This window comes from Falco cherrug, chromosome 4 (genome assembly GCF_023634085.1).
Source record: "Falco cherrug isolate bFalChe1 chromosome 4, bFalChe1.pri, whole genome shotgun sequence".
NCBI lineage: Eukaryota > Metazoa > Chordata > Aves > Falconiformes > Falconidae > Falco > Falco cherrug.
Window position 1 is genome coordinate 13,092,544 of NC_073700.1, and position 19,967 is coordinate 13,112,510.

The window sequence follows — 19,967 nt, forward strand, 5'->3', positions numbered from 1 at the left end:
TATCCCCAAGAAAAAATTACTTTGAAATAATGAATTCATCCATTTTATTGCACATTTGCTTCACTAAATGACTACTTTATTGTTTCTCTTCCCTGCACTGGGACGGTGCTTGGATATCAGCACAGAGATTGCTGTCTGACTGTCTGACATTAACATGCTTTGTAAGTGCCTTGCAGATGTGTCACGTAGAATCAATACGTTATTAATCACATGCAAAGAATTCAATAGGCACAGTGCACACTACTATTCAAGTTCATAAGCTTTGTGGGCTTTAAGGTTTTTGCCTTTTTTATAGTAGGATGAAGGGCATCCCTTATAGATTTTGATGTGGTTTATTTGTTGCAGTACAATTAGTTTAATTGGCACCAAGACTTGCTAGAGAATTGCAATCCACTTGACAGCAGACCTTCAGAATTGAAAACAAAAAATGAAAATGCTTGTTCCTTTGGTCAAAAGTTGTGTAACTGCAGGGCACACGGTGGTTGAAGAGTCAAGGATGTGCACAGCTCGTTGAATCTTCTTCAGCAATGCCCATCTCACTTGGAAAGCCATCACCTTGCCACGCCACTTGGATAAACTCCTGCATTTTGCTAGGGGCCTCGAGAGGGGGTGTCACCTGGTGAATTAATGTTTTTCACTTTCGCAGCGAGAGGGCTGGCACAGCAGAGGGAGTATGCAGGGAAGGTGGTGAGGAGCTGGTGCTTCTTTCCAGCCTGTTAACAGTCGGGAGGCTGTTAGGTGGCACACCTGAAGGCATTAAATTAGGTCAGTAGTTGGCTTCACATGAATGAAACCAAGCGTTAACTGGATGCTCTCCTGCACTCAGTTACCAGCACAGTGTACAAGGAACGAGCAGTTTCCCTTCATCCTCCCTGCCTCTGCCAACCCTTGCTTTCACGCTCTCCTTCCCTGTGGTCCTCTTTGCAAGAGTTGCTCTTGGGTTTTCTTCTTTGAGGAGGGGACAGTGCAGGAGGATCATGGCTCTCTGGTGCAAGACGCTTGATTTCTCACTGCGATAGGAGACACTGTGCCCGCAGAGGGTTTCAGTAGGATGGAGTCATAAGTAGTGCGCCAGTCCTCTGCTTCACTGCATCCCATGCTCTTCCTTGCTGACCACTGCAGGGGCTGTGCTGACCACACAGGACCCTGTGGAATCAGGCTCCATCCCTCAGAGGCTAGGAATCATCATCATCACTTCAGCAAAACTCTGTGTTTAGAATCAGGGTCATGTTCCCTGTGAAACCCATTGGAGTTTGTGTATATTTGTTCTCCTCCTTTCCACCCCACACAATGGGAAAGGAGTATTTAATATCCTCCCATTCTGGATTTAGTTGTAACTGCTTTGTTCTTGCACATAAGTAAGTAGAACAAAATGAGCATCTAGAGTATTACATGAATGCAGATTTTCTGCTGCTGAAATCTGAGCAAAGATGCAGGATTTTATAACAGCTTTGTGCTGTGACACGCTGTGTATTTGAAGCATTTGAAGAGCATGACTGGAAACACCAGCGAGAAAAAAGCACGTGGGGAAAAAATATACCTTTTGTCTAGACCACAACTGATGAAAAAGAAACTGCATTAAGCCCTGGGCTTTCATTTTAGAATAGACTTCAGCTTTGCAAAGGAGTACATTTTGCTCTCAGAAAAGTTTCAGTAGTGGATTTTCCAGCCAGTCTTAGAAGACTAAAATGTGTCACAGTGAAAGAACAGGAAGCGATGGAGAAGTGAGAAGAGAGATGGCAAAAGTTGGAGGGAAAACTGGGAAAGAAGAAAGGACAAATGGATAGATGTTTAAGTAACTACCCATACCCGGGGAAAAATAATCAGAAAAAGAGGAGTCCTTTAAAGACAAAGAGAACGGTATTTTTTAGACGCATTTTTAAGAAGAAGAGAGGCAATGCGTGCAATAAAGGGAGCAATATGGGTTTTTTAGAAAACATGGTTATCTTGTTCAATGAAGCAGAAAGAACTTGGATATGAGTTAAAGGATGGTAAATGAAGTCAGGTGCTCTTTGGATACTGGCGTGGCCTCAAGGGCTGCCAAACATAAAGGCTTTTTCTTCTGCAGATCAGAAAGTCTTGCACTAAAGCCATAAGTTTGATCAAGGGGCTGTTTATTTTAATCATGTATTGATTGGCTTAACCACACTGCTCCAGGGTGGAGGGAAAGCTGTCAACATCAAGAATTACAGCTTTCAAAGGTCCAAGTAATCCTAGGAAATGAGCCAAACATAATAAATGCAGTTTTATTTGGGACCTGATCCTACTACTGTTGAAAACAATAGCAGCTTTTCCATTGCTCTCAATGAGAGTGGAAGCTGCTTATTTGAAGAACAGCTCTAATCCAGCAATCAGGGCAGCTAGTTTTGAAATATTCATGAATATGAATATAAAATAATAATAATTTAAAAAAGAACCAACCCACAAATAGATTGGCAGATCTAGGAAAGCTCGATTTTGTTTTTCAAGGGAGGTTGGCTTTGATTTCCAAGATACAAAAGAAAAAAATGGCAGAAAAATAAAAGAGATGGTAATGTCTAAAGAGGCAGCGAGCTTAAGTGGGGTTAGAAAAAATAATTCTGGTGTGCTAAACAGATGTCTTTCAAAAGCTATTGAGACAGAAGAGGAGGAGAGAGCACTGAGAAGCTCAGGACGTACAGTCTACACGGGCTGAACTTAGTAGAAAAGGGTCCCTGAAGGCAAACGTAGTGGCGGTACGCATCGCGCTGCAGAAATAGTCCGTAAAATCAGCTGTGCAGCCGTACAGTCATTCCTCAGGCAGCATTCCCATCAAGGTCAGAGACATTCCAAGTCTGTCCTTTGCTTTTCATTTTCTAACAGAAGAAGGAGCTAGAAAACAAATGTTTAGTTTCGATTCTAGTTGCCAATCCAGTACGGTGAATCTCTATTCAAAGTTTATGAGTTGACCAAAAAAGAAGTAGCTTCTTTGCTGTGGTTTCTGATGCGAGACGGTGCATGCATTTTAGCATGTGTAAATATTTACAGATACGTATTTGTGCGTACAGGCAGACTTTGATTTTCATGCTTCCATCAGCATTTGGAAAACCAGTCTTCTAAAGACTTGATTTTTATGGGTTATAAAGTAAGGTAGCATCCACAGTGAATTTGTCCTCAGAGCTCCTTCTGGAAGGTGTCACCCTGCGTTGGTCACCTGTCTGTGGCTATAAGAAGCTTGGGGCAGATCATTACTGTAATCCCAAAGCAGAAACCGAATGGTGTATTTTCAGATGTGTAATCCCTGGGTTGTCTGTCCAAAGCAGCCAGTGGTTCAGCAGGAACGTGAGTTGTGCTGTCCTGACAGCCGACAGGTCCTGTCCACGCTGGTGGCCTTGCCCCATCTGCATCTTGGCGTCTGATCCCTCTGCCCAGTACCTCCCCCGTCCCCTACCCCTCATTTTTTGCATGTTACAAAGGATTATATTTCCATGCCAGTATTTTTTAAAGGGTACGGGTTATCTGAGGTGCAGGCTGTATGTGCAAAGATACGATAGCTGTAGCACAGTAGATGGCCCAAGCCGGGCTGGCTGCGAAAGCGCTCTGCTTATGGCTAATCTGTTGGTATTTTCAGCTGTGCACCAAAGACTAAGCAGTCACGGGGCGGGGGGGGGGGGGCAGCAAGAGAGCTTGGGCTGTTGCAGGGGTGTTTCACATGAGGCAATTTGTGCACCAGGTGCAAGGGAGAGACGCGTGACCCTCCTGCAGAAGGAGGGGAGCCCTTGAAGTGCTCCTGGCCGCACCAGGGAGCAGATTCTTGAGAAGTGCAAAGCGCCCGTGCTTGCTCCCTTGTTCTATTTGTCCACATTGTACCAGCATCCATTTGGCAATCAATATCTTCATCATCGATTAATTAGGGTTTGTACCAGTGTACATGAGAGCAGATCCTGAGCCTGGCCCAGTCTGGATCCTTTCTGCCCTTGCTTTCGGGTCAGGCTTGAGCTGTTTGGCTGGGCTCGGCTTAGCAGCACACTGTAAGTGGCAGGCTTGACTGCTGCTTTTTATTTATGCGTATTAAGTTCATCAGATGAAACCAGAGCTTCCTGGGGCCATCCAAAGCTTCCTGGAGGGGGTACTCTCACAGGCAGATGTGGCTCCTGGAAGGCAGACGTGTGTCTCCGGGAGGCAGACTTATGCCTCAGACTTGGATCGCTTCTTTTGGACTATGTGGTTGTAAGAGCATTTTCTTACAATATATTTCCTTGGGGGAATCAGATAGATCTCGGATACCATCCCCACTAAGTGATACAGTAAAAATAACCTATTATTCTCTGGTTCTGACCTGGGCGGTGACAACATATTGTTTCAGCATCTCTGTCAGACTATTTCCCTTAAGAGCCATTTTAACCTCACCCAGTGGGACATAACTAAAGGAAATGAAACTCCAACCCCATTAAGGAAAAAGACAATGCCTTTCACTAAACAAACTTGATTTTCTTGGCTTTTCTTCGCCAAGCAGAATCGCCTGTACCCCCCACCCTTGCAGCCTTTGTAGACAGTTCCTGTAATTGGGAATGGCTGGGTGGACACCAATGGTTGGCAGCAAAGGGGGATAAATCCGACATCCCTTGAACGTGACATGGGCTGGGACTGCAGTCCCAGGTGGCTGCTTAGCGTCAATTCCTATGGTACTGGTTGACGGTACGTGCCTGCCAGCCACAGCTGCTGGCCCTCGAAACACAATCGGGATTTTTAGAAAGACTAGATAAGAGATACACAATAAAACTGGGCTGTTACTAGCTTTGTGTAGACATTGGATAGGTACTGTACCGTGCCCCACTGGTGAGAGCTGGTGACTTGCAACAAAGCTGTGGTAGTCCATCTCCTGGCACCTGTACCATGAAACGGCCACCCCAAAAGCAAGAGTGACCTTGAGGATTTGTGATTTGTGGGCTTAAGGGAAAGATCACGATCCATCTTCACACTCCAGCTAAGGCTGAAACGGAATTTACACTCAGTAATTAGGTTTTCAAGCGTGGCCATTAATTTGGGGTGTCAAGACAAATGAGAAATCCCTTTTTAAAATGCAGTCCCACGCAGTTACGAAGCAGGAGGCTGAAAAGGCGCCGGTTCACACGTTGCGTGCGGGTAATTAGGACAAACCACAGGACGATCACCTTGTCCTGGGGACAGTTAGGGTTTATGGAATGCAATCAACTGGTCAGGCTGGCAAGCTCTGGGTAGAACTAACACCTGGATCAATGTAGGTCTGCAGGCAAGAAGATTAGACCTGGCAGAAAAATAAACAATTCTGTGTTGCAAGATAAACGTAGATTGCAAAATATCGCAATCCTGGATGAGTTTTTGGTCTTGGGGGTGGCAAATGTCTGTAGGTCCCCTCTGTTTTTGACGTAAAGGTAGCCCGTGTGCCCAGGGTTCTGTTTCGGGGTATTTCCAGTACCAGTCCCCACAGGGAGCAGTTAAGCTCCTATTTCAAACCTTAATCCTGCAGGGATCTATAAATCTATATATCTCTCTGCCCCGTCAAGCAGGTTTATAGCTGTCCCAGCAGTTTATTGAAAAATTGCCTGAAAACCAAGAGCATACCCTAAACACTAGGTGAGAGTTACTCTCTCTTTTGCACACTTTCTTCCTCTGTTGATGTTTCAATAATCCCTGCGAAGAACAGCTTCCATAAGAGACGGTGTGAATGCCCTCCATTCCTCAGACCAGAATAGCCTGTTGCCTCATGGTTATGACATTCTCCTGCAAGATGAAAGATAGGGATTCAGGCAGCACAAATAGCAAAAGGAAGTGAAATTGGGCTTTCTCCGCGCCTGGTTGCTGTTGCAGTGAGAGCAGGACATGGGCCACCTTGTAGGTACCTCATGGAAGAAAAGTGGTTGCACCTACTTTTTTGTGTTTTGGGTTTTTTTGTCCTCCCTCGAGGGATGACTCCAAGCGGGTGATGCAGGGTGGTGCCTGGCTGGGGCTTGGCGTGAGTTGCGGATGTCCCAGGGAGGGTAAGGTTACTATGAATCGCTCTTGGAGGCACCTCCATTAATACACAAGTTAACTATTGTGAATTAATTCCCGAAAGCAACTAGGTGCCTAAAGGCTGTTACAGAGCTGGCCCTACATTGTTACTCAATTACTATACTACTTTATCTCATACCTCGTGTCTCTAACAGGAACCAATAGGCAATAATTTAGAGGAATACACGTCCTGGCCTCCTACCCCTACAGGGGATGGTGGATCCATGACTGTGATTAACTTTCTCCTTCTATGAGCTCTCTCTGCTGTTGGCCAGGAGGTATTGCAGTCGCTCTTACACCTCTGCAGTCAGCAGTGGCCTTTTAAAAAAAAAAAAAAACCAACAGCAGAAAGCCATAACCATTAGTATTGCAAAGATTAAAGTCCCTTTTGAGATCATGGCCTGATAGGCGACTGCTGACACAATACCTGTTTTGCAAAGGCCACCGGTATGTCAGTGGGGCAAATATCGAGCTGCTGTGGTTTGCAAAAATATTAGCCTTCTGAAACTTTCCGTGGTGGATGGAAAGATTTACAGGTACAGTGGTGCATATCTATCTCAAAATCATGTTTGGATTAAAAACTTCCTGCAGAGCTAATGTCAGCTCAGGTTTCAGGTCACTGCCACAAACAAATCAGGTTAGTGATCAAAACCAGCAAGGAGGTCGGAGGGAGGCTTGCAGCTATCAAATGGGATAATCTGTAGCATGATTTTTTTACGACTGTGCACCCATAATGACATGTACAAGCAGGGAATGGTTGTGGTCTGGAATAAACTTGCTGGTTTGCCTGGTTCGGGTGAAAATTTCACCGTGCAGTGAATGCTTTTCAGTATCAAACACTATGCAAAAGTAACTGGTCAGATCCAGCTAAAGTCACTTGAGTTATGTGGGGAATGAATTGGCCTCGTATACCTGAGATCCAAGTTAACATAAAAGCTATAAGTTATTCCTAAATGGTTTTCATTAGGAAATCTTGGATAAAAAGGCACTTGTTAGAGTAATTCTTTCTGTTATTATTTTTACACAATCTAAGATTTTTGAACAGCATAAATTATATATAAAAATTATCAAGCCAGCTGTGATTTAATATGCTTTGGGTTTAGCACCAGGTGACTCATGCCACTGACTTTTTAATTAACTAAGGAGCCATCATTCTTGGCAAACTGTTCAATTGCATAGGTGCGTATAAGACAATAATTGAATATAAAGGTTTAATTTTGTCCCTTTATTGATGTCAAGGGAAAACAGTGCAGTTATGAAAATGGAATCAACTGAAAAGATTCCTTCAGTTCCTGCAGGTTGATTAGAACAAATGACTTTCCATTCCCTTTTTTATGAATGAATAGTTTTCTGAAAGCTTTATAATACTTCAGGGAAAGGAAATTGCAGGCAATAAATGATGCAGGATGGTTCACGTTATTGGGAAATGGAGGAATGGGTTTTATCTGGAAAGGTGAGATTTACTGTTCTGCTGTATTTCACTTAAATGTTTGAGAAGGAATCGGATGCAGTGATTTGTACCTTATTACGGGCATGGGAACAGCATGAGACACTTGCTCAGTAACACCATTTGCTGATGCTGATGCAGAGTGCAGTCTCTATACACCTTTTGTCTGCAGGCAGCAGGTAGGCAGCGGTGTCAGACCTTTGTTATCCCCTACTTTGCATTGGCAGCAAAGAAGTGACTGCAGAGTACAGGGGTGGTTTGTCTCTCCTGGTCAGTGAAGGCAGCAGATTTATTTTCATATCTCAGCTTGATAAACAGCACTGGTCTTTATGGTGTGAGTTTGGTTAAACAGTCCTTGCAGTGTTAGAGAGCTCCACCAGTAAAGGCTGTTTAATAAACCCAGGGATTTTTTTTATTTTTTTTTCCTATGTAGAAAGCAGAAATATGGCGACAAAGGAAAAGCTTCAATGCTTGAAAGATTTCCACAAGGACATCCTCAAACCTTCTCCCGGCAAGAGCCCGGGGACACGGCCTGAGGATGAGGCAGAGGGAAAGCCGCCCCAGCGGGAGAAGTGGGCGAGCAAGATTGACTTTCTGCTGTCTGTGGCTGGTGGATTTATTGGTTTAGGCAATGTCTGGCGGTTTCCGTATCTCTGCTACAAAAACGGCGGAGGTGAGTATTTCATTTCATTGTCATGAATCAGTCTGTCCACCTCATGCTTACTATTTTCCAGTACCTTCATCAGATTTTTCAAAAGAATACTCACACATGTGTTTTCTGCCTTCTTTACCGGTCGGTCTTCAGGAGAGATTGTTTTATTACTTAATAGTTTTTCTTTAAGTTTTAAGTAGAGAAAAAAAAAAGCAATTTAAAGTCTTATACTACTGAACCTTTTCTGCTCTTTTACTTCTGTCACAATTGAGTCTTTCAATTAAAATGCTATTAATATAGACCAGTAGGATTTCAGACCAGTGGATTTCAGAATAAGAGCATTCTGAGTCACGTGAAGCTGTTGTGTACCTAACCCCATTGTTATTGCAGATTTTCACTTCAAAAAGGTAAGAAAATGCCCTTATATACAGCTGTATGTACCCATTCTTCTTGCAGAGAACATGAGCAAGAATTCCCCAGTATAAGATTATTATATACTGATATTAAACTAACAAATATGTTTCTTTGTTTATATATGCCTGTTACCACTTATCAGGCTATCTTGTGTAAGTTCGCTTGTTTCATCTCAATTTTGTACTATTATATTTTCTCAACAGGTGCATTTCTTATACCTTATTTCATTTTCCTGTTTGGGGGAGGTCTTCCCGTGTTTTTCCTGGAGGTGGTGCTAGGACAGTATACCTCTGAAGGTGGAATTACATGCTGGGAAAAGATCTGCCCTATTTTCACTGGTTAGTATATCTTGTTGTGCTTTACTGCTTAAAGACACCTCTGGAAACCATATGCAGCAACACTATTCCCCTCATGTCCATTAATTCAGCTATTTGCCGTAGTAATTGAGGGTATGATATTGGTTCCTGGAAAGGTAGAAGTCAGAGAGTCTGAAGGACAAAGTAAGGTATTGATTTTGATGCTACCGTCTTGTTAACTGGCAGAACTGCCGATGAGGGAAGAAATTGCATATTGTGCCTTAAAAAGGTAATTGCACATTTTGTTCACGGGTATTGGAGAAAGTGTTGTTTTGGAATGCTAGATAGCCTTAATGAAAGCATCTTCAAATTATTATTCTGGTCTGGAAGTCAAAATCTCTCTACCATGTGAAAGCTTATCATTGGCATCATCCCTCTGTTACTGACACAGCGAAAGCCTGGACTGCAGGTTTTTGGTAGGATTCAGGAATGGGACTTTCTCTGTAACTGAGTGTGTCCTGGCGATCAGGCACATTGGGCTGGTGTTATTAAGGGCCTTTGCCAGCAAATGAAGAATCACTCACTGCTCACAGGAATTACACTAATGCTGCTCTGGAAGTTAACTAGAATGAGAAATGAAAGACAGGTTAGAAAAACTACCAAGGATGCCTATTTTGTGTATAGATTACGCTTTACAGCTGGACAGCACAGGCAGAGTCATTTGGAATAATTACACTAAACAGAGCAGCGCTCTTCGAATCCCATTAGAAGGAGTGGGCACCTCACGCTGACATGTTTCTAGCTCTGCCGCTGTTGCTATTCCAGGCATCTCTCTTCCCGTATGTCACCCCAAGCAGAAGTGAGGGCTTTCTCTGTGGCTCACACTCCCACTTAATACTCAGAACGCTGCTGAAGTTGATGTAATTGTGCTGCTTTAGCTCCATTTTCTTCCTCCTACTACTTTTATGAAGCCTTTATTTTTTTTGAGGAGGAAGGAATGTTCCTTGTTTAAATAGCAATCTCCCAGGCATCCATAAAGAGAAACTGTAGCTGTAATGTGACTAACTGTATATCCTGAATTAAATGCAGCTGTACAGAATAAATAGCACTTGCTCTGCTTGTTTTCACCAGGCATAAAAACAATCTTTGGTGGTAAAGACTCCTGCTGCAGTAAGGTTTGAAACTGTAAAATACGAGGCAAGGTGTCCCAGGTGCTGGGGTAGCTGTCAAGGTGATGTTAAGGGGAACCTCACAGGCTTTTCATCGTCTTGAAGAGACTGCTCTAAGTTTTTAAAGGAGATCTTTCCCCCCGCCCCCTGTTATTCCTAAATGGCAACTTTGTAAGCAGAGTTAAACATTGATCTCATAACCATAACAGTTACAAATACCATGTGTCCTTTGCACGGGTGAAACTGGGGCAGAAACAGCAGCTTTCACATTGATAGCTTTGCAGTTTTCCTTTTTAACTCATTCAAGAACTATCTTTTTTTCTTGCACGTAGGCTGAGCCGAGCCGGTCGCTAAGCGTGAGCGGTGCAGGGGCCGCCCAGCCGAGCTGCCTCCAAGGAAGCTGGCTGGGGGGCGAGCGTGGCGAGCATCAGGTTGCCCACATAGGTACCTAAGTGAGATGTCGTAGCTCCCAAATAAGCAAAGCATGATGCCTTGACTTCCTTCTACAAAAAACTTGAAGTAGCTAGGTGAGTGTTAAATTGAGCAGACGTCCTGCAGACTTCCCCTCCGATGTCAGCAAACCATAGCCAGAAACTCAGCCCTGAGCGGCCGGCGCTAGTTGGAGGCGGTGGCAGTTCGATGCTAGTGTGTGACTGAGTTGGGATGAGTTTCCATCAGCAGGGCGGTAGAGCAGGATGCAAGTCTACAACACAGGGGGAATCGCACCAGCTCCACGAGGTCACAGGGCGCCCTCCCAAGAAGCGGCTGTCATGTCCGCACGTATTTCTTTTCTCTCCCCCTCCCGCCAGGAATTGGTTATGCTTCCATAGTGATTGTGTCCCTTCTGAACGTGTACTACATCGTGATCCTGGCCTGGGGACTCTACTACCTGTTCCAGTCGTTCCAGAGCGTCCTGCCGTGGGCACACTGCCACCAGAAGTGGAACACGCCGACCTGCGTGGAAGACACTCTCAGGAAGAACAAAACACTCTGGATATCACTGAATGCCACTAACTTCACCTCTCCTGTCACCGAGTTCTGGGAGTAAGTACCCCAGCTCCGTGGTGTCCTTGGGGTGCTTCGGTGGCATGCCAGAGCTCAGGCCTGAGACTTTGTGGAAGCCCAGTGGGGAATGTTAGATGGGAAAAGCAGATTGCACTGATTGTCAGTTGTTTGACCAGCATTTGCTGCTGGTTCTCACCCACCTTGAGGCAACTGGTGAGTCTGGGAGCAGTGGAGGAAGGCGTTAGGTGTGTAACTGCATTCACCCTAGGGCGTACAGCGAGCCCTAAAAGCCCGGTGCAACTTCTGCTTTGGAAGAAAACTTGTCTCCTTCTTAGCTGGGATTCTCTGAATGCAGCAGGAGAACAGAAACAACTCACTTCAGATGCCCTGATAGCAGGGATTTACTGAACGTAGAAACAGTGACAAATCACCAGTTTGTGGCTGCCTCTCCCTCTTTCCCAGTTGTTAGCATTTGCAGGACACTTTATGAAGCTGTAACACGTCTCCTATCAGTCTGACAGCAATGGGAAGCGTTGACCTCAGCAATAAAAATGACAGAGGTGCTGAACGTTGTCCTGTACTGTAGGTTTCTTGGGCCATCTTTGTTACATCATTTTTCTCTGCAGTCTCTGAGGAGGCTGTTTTGCCAGACGCCCGGATTTCATCAGACCTAAGCTGCTTATTCCCATTTCTCTCTTATTTTTCAAGTTCTAAATTATATTGCATAACTTGATTTTTGAACGGGCATGACCACAAATCTCTGTGTGTTTATATAGGCATCAAAACATAGCAGCAGAGGAACACCTGTAGGGAAACCTAAATCCAAAGTATCTACAAATAGCTTAGGAGGAAACTATTTTTTTTTTTTTTTTGGCTTGCTTAGATGGTCATTTAAGAGTAGAATTAGTTTCTGACTTAGGTTGGCTTTTTCAGTATATTTAAAGTTTGGTTTGGTCCCAGATCAACTTGTACCTACTTCTCTATTTTTAAAAAAGAAGCATCAGCCAATAGCCCCAGCAGGAATGATGTTCATGCTGAAGACATTTGGCATGCGTTAGGTTTAGAAAAAAAAATAATCTTACAAACTGTGCTAAAATTCCTAACACAAGAGCCAAAAAGGGCAGATTGGATCTTGGATGAGCAGTGTGTCAGCAGGCCCTGGTGAGCAGTGTGAGAAGCGGGTGCAGGCTGTAGGAGCAGTCCTTCTCACCGTGCCATCAGCTCTGCGTTTCTACCGTGAACGACAGATACTTTCCCAGATGACTTCCTCCCTTGTAAATATGGAGGGAGCTGGGAAAAGTTTGTTAAATGGTACCTTTGGGTATCTTAGGGTAACTTAGAGGCAAGTTGCAGTAGAAGACAAAGCAACTCTCACTCCTTCGAGCCCCCCATCCCTCCCCCTTGCCCTCCCTGTTTCCGTAGCACAGCCAGAGCAAAGGCTGCTCCGCGATCCACAGGGGGAGGCAGCTCTCCTTGCACTTTGCAGCCACTTTAACTTTTGTCCTCAAACAACAGTTTTAAACATCGTGGACTGAACTCTTCCCTGGAGTCACGCTAGGGAGGAGTTTGGCCCCGTAATCCTACTAATACGGACATACTGTCCATAGCTCAATGTTTCATCACAAGCGAAACTGCCCTTACCAAAGCAAGCTGCCTTCAGGACTCATGGCACTTACAGAACTATTAAAAATAGCTGTTTTCTCTGCATAAACAACTACCAGCGTCTTAAAGTAAGAACAGAGATCATGCACTGCTGCTGCAATAGCTTTTACACAGGGCAAGCATTTAGTATCCCCAGTTTTTCCCCAGCCGTGCTACTATTCTTTATAGTTCTGAAATTAAAAATTATTTGATGAACTTTCAGGTACTTTGCCATCGTAGACAATGCCAGCTGCCAGCCAGCCAGCTACCCACATTGAAAGGACAAGTCAATAAATAGTCTTTAACTGAAAATATCCATCTGCTTTGTGGCACAATTAATTCCGATTTAATTCAGGGGTTTATGAGTATTTAGTTTCTGAAACCCAATGCCATTTTTATTGTGGGACATTTATGTAGTGTCCTTATCAGTATTGCTTTGTAAAACTAATGCTGCCCAGATATAATTGACCACACCGATGCATTAACCTCTTTGCATTGAGTAACACGTGTCCTTCTCAGCCCGGCTGGACATATAGTCCAGCCTGACATTTCAGTTCATTTGAATTAATGTTCTGTGCAAATCACATGCTTGCCTGAGCAGTGATAAGAGGGGGTTAAGCAGATCTGGCTTTGTATCAGGAGACTTACCTCTTGGTATCACATGCTTCAGCTCTTATTTCTGAAGATCTGATTTTAAAGTCCAAAACCTTAAAAGCTCACTCACATATTAATACATATAGGGTAAGTGTTACAGGGTAATTATGGCTGAACAAAACCTCTGATTGTCTGGTGCTGGCCAAGTGTTTATGAATATTTGGTAATCAGCAGCCTTCATTCGTCCAAATCCCAAGAAAGACCATCACATGCTAATGGCATGTAATCCCCAAAGGGAGCAACATAAAAACTAAACAAAATCTCAGGCAGCTGTCTCTGCCTTTGGGGGCAAACTTGAGAGTTTTAGAAATGGCTTCATAGCCTCCTAATATTCTTCTGGTACAGCTGCTTCAGCGTTAGTTATTCTTGTCCATCCAACACAAAAGGGTGCTTCACCTTAGCGGGTATGAGAGGTCCTGCCTGCATTCACTGGATAACGAGCTGGAATACCCTTCAAGGGTTGGATAACTCCTCACTTTCTTTTTGTTTATGTTCTAAAGCCAGCTATGGCTCCTATTACATTTCCATATTGCACATGACTAGAACACACTAGTGTATGGTCAAGGTCCAAGAACTCTTGTTTACAACAAAATCAGCCCCGTCCTGTTGTCCCATTGATTATAGGTGAGTGATAGTTAGTGACAGCGTCAACTACAAATTAGAATTGATAACAACTTCATGCATAAATGGCGTGAAGTTTGTTGAGTGGGCTTGGCTGAATCTAAGCAGTGGTGGGCTGTGTAGCAGACCTGAAGAGCTGTCAGCAGAGCCCAGTTCATGCTCCTTCCTGAATTTGAATTTTCAGGGTATCACAAATCCGGGTTGAGACCTTCTGCTGCAAAAATATGTTGGGTTAGATTTCATGAAACAAATTTAATGCTGAGGCTCCCCTGGTAATTCTGAGTGGATTCCCTGAGGTCCTTATAAGACGAGATAACCCAGGACAGAGAAAGCCAGCACATCACTTTGTGAGGTTGCTGCCATCATAGAAAAGTAGCTTATCTGGCTTTCAGTAGCCCACCGGGGTGCCCTCCGAAAAAGCTTGATAGCATTGCTGGGGCAAACTCTAGGTGAGATGACCACTTTTTTTTAGTTCCCTAATAAAAAGCAAAGTTGTAGCTGAATGCATTAATAGAGCTCCCTATTCCAAAAGGCATTTGCAGTTAATTATTCATGGCTTCCTGAGAGCTGCTCTATAGGTTGCCCTTTTAATATGAACCGCCCCTTAGATTGGAAAATTGCCAATTATTTTTTAAAAAAAGCCACAAAAGGTTGCAGCTGAACTTTGTCATCTTATAAATATATTTTCTTCTTTTGTATAGACGCAGCAGGTTTTTCCCTGGTTTCTTTAGGCTCAGGTGAACCAGGGCTGCAACTTTATGCCAAATATTCATTACTGAGGGGTTTCTCGTAACTGTTGAATAGCTGTGCTGATTAGGGCAGACTTACTGTGTCTGGTGCCATTAGTCCTTTTCCCTTTACACACACGTTCAGAGAGAATAAAGCATTTGGTGTGAGAACACATTCACACAGGTAATCCGAGTGAATTTGGCAAAGAGATGCAAAAGGAGATGGATGAGGGTTTGAGTCCTATTAAACTGGTTGATCCAGGGTTTGTTTTTTTCAAAAAACTAATTGCAGATTTTCCATTGGTGATTTCATTCACTATTATTTCCATGGTAATAGCAAGGGAAAAAAAAAAGTTTAATTAATTCAGGGGAAAAACAAACCTCAGTGATCTGTCTTGTGCTGGATCCCCATGCAAAGCTGCACACACCACACTTGTGGGCTGACCCTGGTACCCCAGGCTGCTGTCGTCGCTGCTCTCCATGACTTCGGTGGAGGAAAGTGGCCGGTTTTTATAGCTGTCTGAAAATAAAATTTAATTAACAATTTGTTAGGTAGCAAGTTCATTTTGCTAGTCTTGGGGCAAGGCATTTCTGTGGTAATTGAGGTCAAACTTCTCCTCGACTTTAAACAAACCTTGCAGAAACTCTTCAGAGTTCAGTAGGTTCATTTGCCGAGGAGTTTTAGCGAAGTGAACAGTAAAGAAACAGTTTGTTCTTTCATTTGACAAATAAAGTAAGTATCAGGTATGACCAGGTCTGTCCAGAATGTGAGGACAGTGTGTGTTGTATGACATTTAAAAAATAGTTTAAAATCTTTAATGATGACCTATGGCAATCACTAAAAGAGAGAAGCCGTAACAATTTTTTGCCCTCAGGATCAGAGGATTTTGATGGTGAGATGTTGCTCCCTTAAGACCCAGCTTAGGAATTTCTTTTTATTTATTAACCTAAGTGACAGAATAAAGTTTACCAAATATCTGGAGTTAATTAAACAAGACCCTGGCGGCGGCAGTGCTGAGGGCAGATGGCAGCGCACCCGGGCAGGGTTTGTGTGCGGGAGGCCGTGGGGGGAGACTGGATAATGGCTCCAGCCTTCACCCTGCAAAGATGTGCGGCATGACAGTTCCCTGCATTGCTGTTCCCCTTTCCTCCATGCAGCAGCCTTGCTAATGAACTGAAAAGGAGGAGAAACACATGGATGCAGGCCAGTTGCAAGTGTCCGTGATGGACACATCATGTGCAATGCCGCCGTGCGGCTTCAGAGCCAGGGTCTGTGGTGGCGCCGGGGTGAGTAGATGTTGCATCTTCCAGGGAGCAAATGGGAAAGCCTCACTGCTTTAGACATACTTTCTTGTTGCATGTTGAGGCGGTCACGGGCTGCTAAAAAGAGCTTAAAATGAAATGCTGTGCCATATATTGAACGAAACAGCGCCACAGACCTCAGGAACATGTAGGGCTGCAAAGCTCAGCTTTGCTCACATAAGCCATGCTGACTTAGCAAGCGGTGTTCAAAGGGCAGGGATCTGCCCATGCATCTGCTGCCCTGCACACCACTATATACTCTTCACAAACAGATCCTGCATCAGCTGAGCTCCTACATCTCTCTTGTTTTGTTTCCTTTCATATATTCAGGCGCAACGTACTGAGCTTGTCCTCGGGAATTGAAGATATTGGTATTATCAAGTGGGATCTAGCACTGTGTCTTCTCCTCGTCTGGGTGATATGTTTCTTCTGCATTTGGAAAGGAGTCAAATCCACTGGGAAAGTAAGTGCTCTTTTACCCTTTTTATAATCATTGCAGTTAGCAGATATTAGGAATACTAAGTAATTCTGCTCTTAAAGGTATTCACCATTTCCTGGAAAAAAATACGTATTTTTGCACTGAATAAAAGAGGGATTCAGATTCAGCTGACTTTCAAAAGTCATTGCCAGTGCCCAAAATGCCTGTGAGTCAAGAAGCCATTACTGGAATGGCATCAAGAATCAGATACAAGCGTAGTTTGAGTACCGCTTTGCCTCTTTGAGAATAAGCATCAAACTAATACGTGTCCTGAGTGTGGAAGGTCTTAGGCTTGTGGTGTGTGGTGCTCTGCACTTCCTGTCCGTGCTTTCACATTGGCCAAGTTCATCCTCAGTGCAGCCGGGTAGATGTTAACATAGCTGTGGTCAGGATGTTTTAAGTCAGTGGAAACCAGTGGATGCATAGCATTTTTGAAATGCCACTCACTTACAGAAGACTTCTGTGTAGACACGGAAGACTAAACTTAGGTACTCGTTTAGACACACTCTTAACAGAGATCCTGGGTAGTTCATGGTTTTGGTCTCATCGTGTGCACTTCAGAATCATGTTTTTCTCTAAAGGGTAGCAGTTAATCATTCCTGAATTGCACTCCAGTGCAAGAAGCAAATTACAGCAAATCTCAGCCATTCACTTAACAGCATGAAGTATATTATTTCCTCTTGCATACAGTAGAGTTTTTAAACCTATTTTCGTCAGAAAAGGCTTTTGAAGCTATTGTGTATGTGTGGCTCTTAGCTTTCAAACCTGTTGGTAGAGGCAGTGTTTCAGGTGAGTCTAAGAGAGGTAGAGAGGTCTCAAGATAGTAAGTCGCAACATGTTTCTTGCCAGCTAGGTATAAGGGAGTGACCTGGTGAGTGTCCTGCCTGAGAAAAAGCCCACAGCATGAGACCAGCTTTTATCAGCCCCCAGAGAAGTCAGGAGTGAGCAATTGCAAACGCCTCAGCTGCAGAAAAAGCATCATTTAGCAGCTTTACCTTGTTACGCACTGCAGAATCAACCAGGAGACAAAATTCCGTAGGAAACCAGACCTCATTACTTCCACTGTTGACTAAACTACTTGCTTCACTATCGCTTCTCTCTTGCTTTCTGTGATTTTTATCATGGAGCTTTATTAAAATCGTGCTTGTGCCTTACCCTGGATTCCCGTCAGCTTTGCCCCAAAGAACAGCTTCCCCACCTCTAAAGCACACATTGACAAACGTGTTTGCTTCTCTGTTCCCTCTGATTGATGTGACCCGATGAGGCGATTGTGTCAGTTTTATCGTAAAGTTGAAGGCAGTAAATCTCCCGCGGTAGCCGAGCAGAGCTGAGCATTTCTGCAGTACCTTTTGCAAGCCTGGTATCTGCTCAGGAAGGGTTAGGAGAGCGCTGAGGGATTTTTCTGAGCTCCCTACGGTATGCTATGTCAAGCCCCTGTGAAGGTAAAGAGATTGAAAACAGGTCTGTTAAAATCAGTTACCTAAAAACTCGTGTGTTCTGGAAATCCAGCAAAATGGTCTCATCTCTAAGACAAGGCTGTTGGTAGAAATTAGCTGCCTTCTCTCAACAGCATCTGAGCTCGTGCGGGTGTGGAGCCAAAGCCCAACAAAACCATTGGAAAGTCTCTAGTTGACTCCATTAACTTTGGGGTCAAACAAAAGTAAACTGTAAACTCTAATGGAGGACTTGAATTAGTTGGGAAGTCTAGTTTACTTTAGTAGATGGTTGTTTATAGCACTTACCTGCTTTCCAGTGTGTTAATGGCTCTTTGGAGAGCGGAGGGGAAAAAAAAAAAAAAAAGACATAGTTTTTAGACCTCGTAGTAGCGTAGTGGACAAATAAACATGAAATCATGAGGAAAAATAATAGTTGTGCTTATGCTTTGGATAATGTGCGTGATCTTAAAAATTCCTCCAGCATTACAAGAGAATCTTTACCTGCAGCACAAAGGCCACTTTCTGAGTGTGTACTCCATTCCTGCATATATATCAAGACCTATATTTTTTTGTAAGAAAACTTTGATTTTTCATAGGCCTGGCTTATATTAAAAAAAAAATTAGAAAGCACAGAAACCCCCCTTTTATCCTTCTGGTTTTAGTAAAACTGGGCTAATGTGTAATATTATTTGTCAGTGGAAAATATATAGGAAATTCAAGAGAGAATAAAGAAGGATGTGTGTGAGAAGATTTCCTTTCATTTCATGAAATCAGTCCAGCTCTGTGAATTATTATGGCAATGCAGGCTTTGAATTCTCCTCGTTATTCTCAGAGGACACACTTAAGAAGAAAAATGGTGTATCTGGGGAGCTTTGCTGTAGTTAAACAAATCCTGGAAAACAAAAATACATTTTAACTCATGGCAGCAAACTGTAATTACCTGGGGGAATCATCTTACTCCATGAAAAATGCCCTTTCTTGGACAGTAGTGATTCTTGATGGTAACACAACAGTTATATAAAAAATGAGAGAGAGCATTGATTAGGGAAGAAAACAAAATGTTAGAGGTCAAAAAGTGTGGGTCTAAAGATAGAACTGTCCAAATACAAGCTCAATTAACCCTCGCACTGGAGATTAAGGCAAAGGGCTCTTTCATCAGATGAATGAGAAGATAACAAGAAGAGAAGAAGTAGGCTGTTATTCAAAGAGAGTGGGAATAGAGGTTATAGATAATGAAGACATATTCTCAAACAGGATGAATAGAGCCTTAGTTTCCAATAATGATGTTGCTGAATAGGCAGCAAGGGCACAAATGAAGTTATGGGACTGGAAATTACCACTGGTGAGGCTGATGCCAACCTGAAGGGCTTCATGTGTTCAGGGAGGTGGGAGTGGAGACACAGGAGCACGGAGCAAACCATCTTCATCTGTGAGAGGAGTGCCTCCTGGAATTGTCTGTAGGAGCAGTAGCGAGGCTGCACAGCAAGGTCAGAGGTAGCAGCAGAGCCTGCAAAAGAATTTAAAGTTTTTAAGTTCAAATAAAGAATGAGGTAATGCTTCAGGCGCCTTCAGCGAGGAAATCTCTTCAGCTTCCCTGGCAGAGGTGCGCTTGTTATGTGAGGAGGACAAACTGGGCAAAGGCAGAATTTCTAATGAAAGTCATGAGTTGTATAAAATCCTGCATGTTCTTTGCCCGAGTAACGTGTCCACTGTGGGGGCCGGGGGCTCTGGAGGGATTAATGAATCTGCATTGCCTGCAGGCCTGAAGCAATAAGGTGGTAAAGACCATTAAACTAAAAGTAGACACAGAAACTCAGGTCAGGTCTTTTTTAGGTGTGAGGAGGGCTTTGAATTTGCATCGCTAGATCTCTTTTGATTCCAGAGGTGTACCATTGACTGCCACAGACTAAACATACCTTTTCTTTTTCTTTTTTTTTTTTAATGCCAGGTAGTATACATCACTGCCACGTTTCCATTCATTATGCTCCTTGTTCTACTTATCCGTGGTGTGACCCTACCTGGAGCTGCAGAAGGCATCAAGTTTTATCTTTATCCTGATATCTCACGGTTAGCTGACCCACAGGTACAGAACCAGGAGTAGGGAGCGGGATGATTTCCTACACAAAGGGGGAT

The 19,967-nt window shown here is 43.6% G+C and overlaps 1 protein-coding gene across 12 annotated transcripts in view; it reads left to right on the forward strand.

Annotated features, from left to right (window-relative positions):
• Positions 1–19,967, forward strand: part of SLC6A6 (solute carrier family 6 member 6) — a 121,300-nt gene that overhangs the window by 79,907 nt on the left and 21,426 nt on the right. For all 12 annotated transcript variants that reach the window (XM_055708182.1, XM_055708183.1, XM_055708188.1 and 9 more), the window contains 5 exons: positions 7,872–8,111; positions 8,708–8,842; positions 10,779–11,013; positions 16,251–16,383; positions 19,783–19,917. In XM_055708182.1, coding sequence (XP_055564157.1) covers positions 7,872–8,111; positions 8,708–8,842; positions 10,779–11,013; positions 16,251–16,383; positions 19,783–19,917 — 878 coding nt within the window. The remainder of the gene's footprint in view (positions 1–7,871; positions 8,112–8,707; positions 8,843–10,778; positions 11,014–16,250; positions 16,384–19,782; positions 19,918–19,967) is intronic.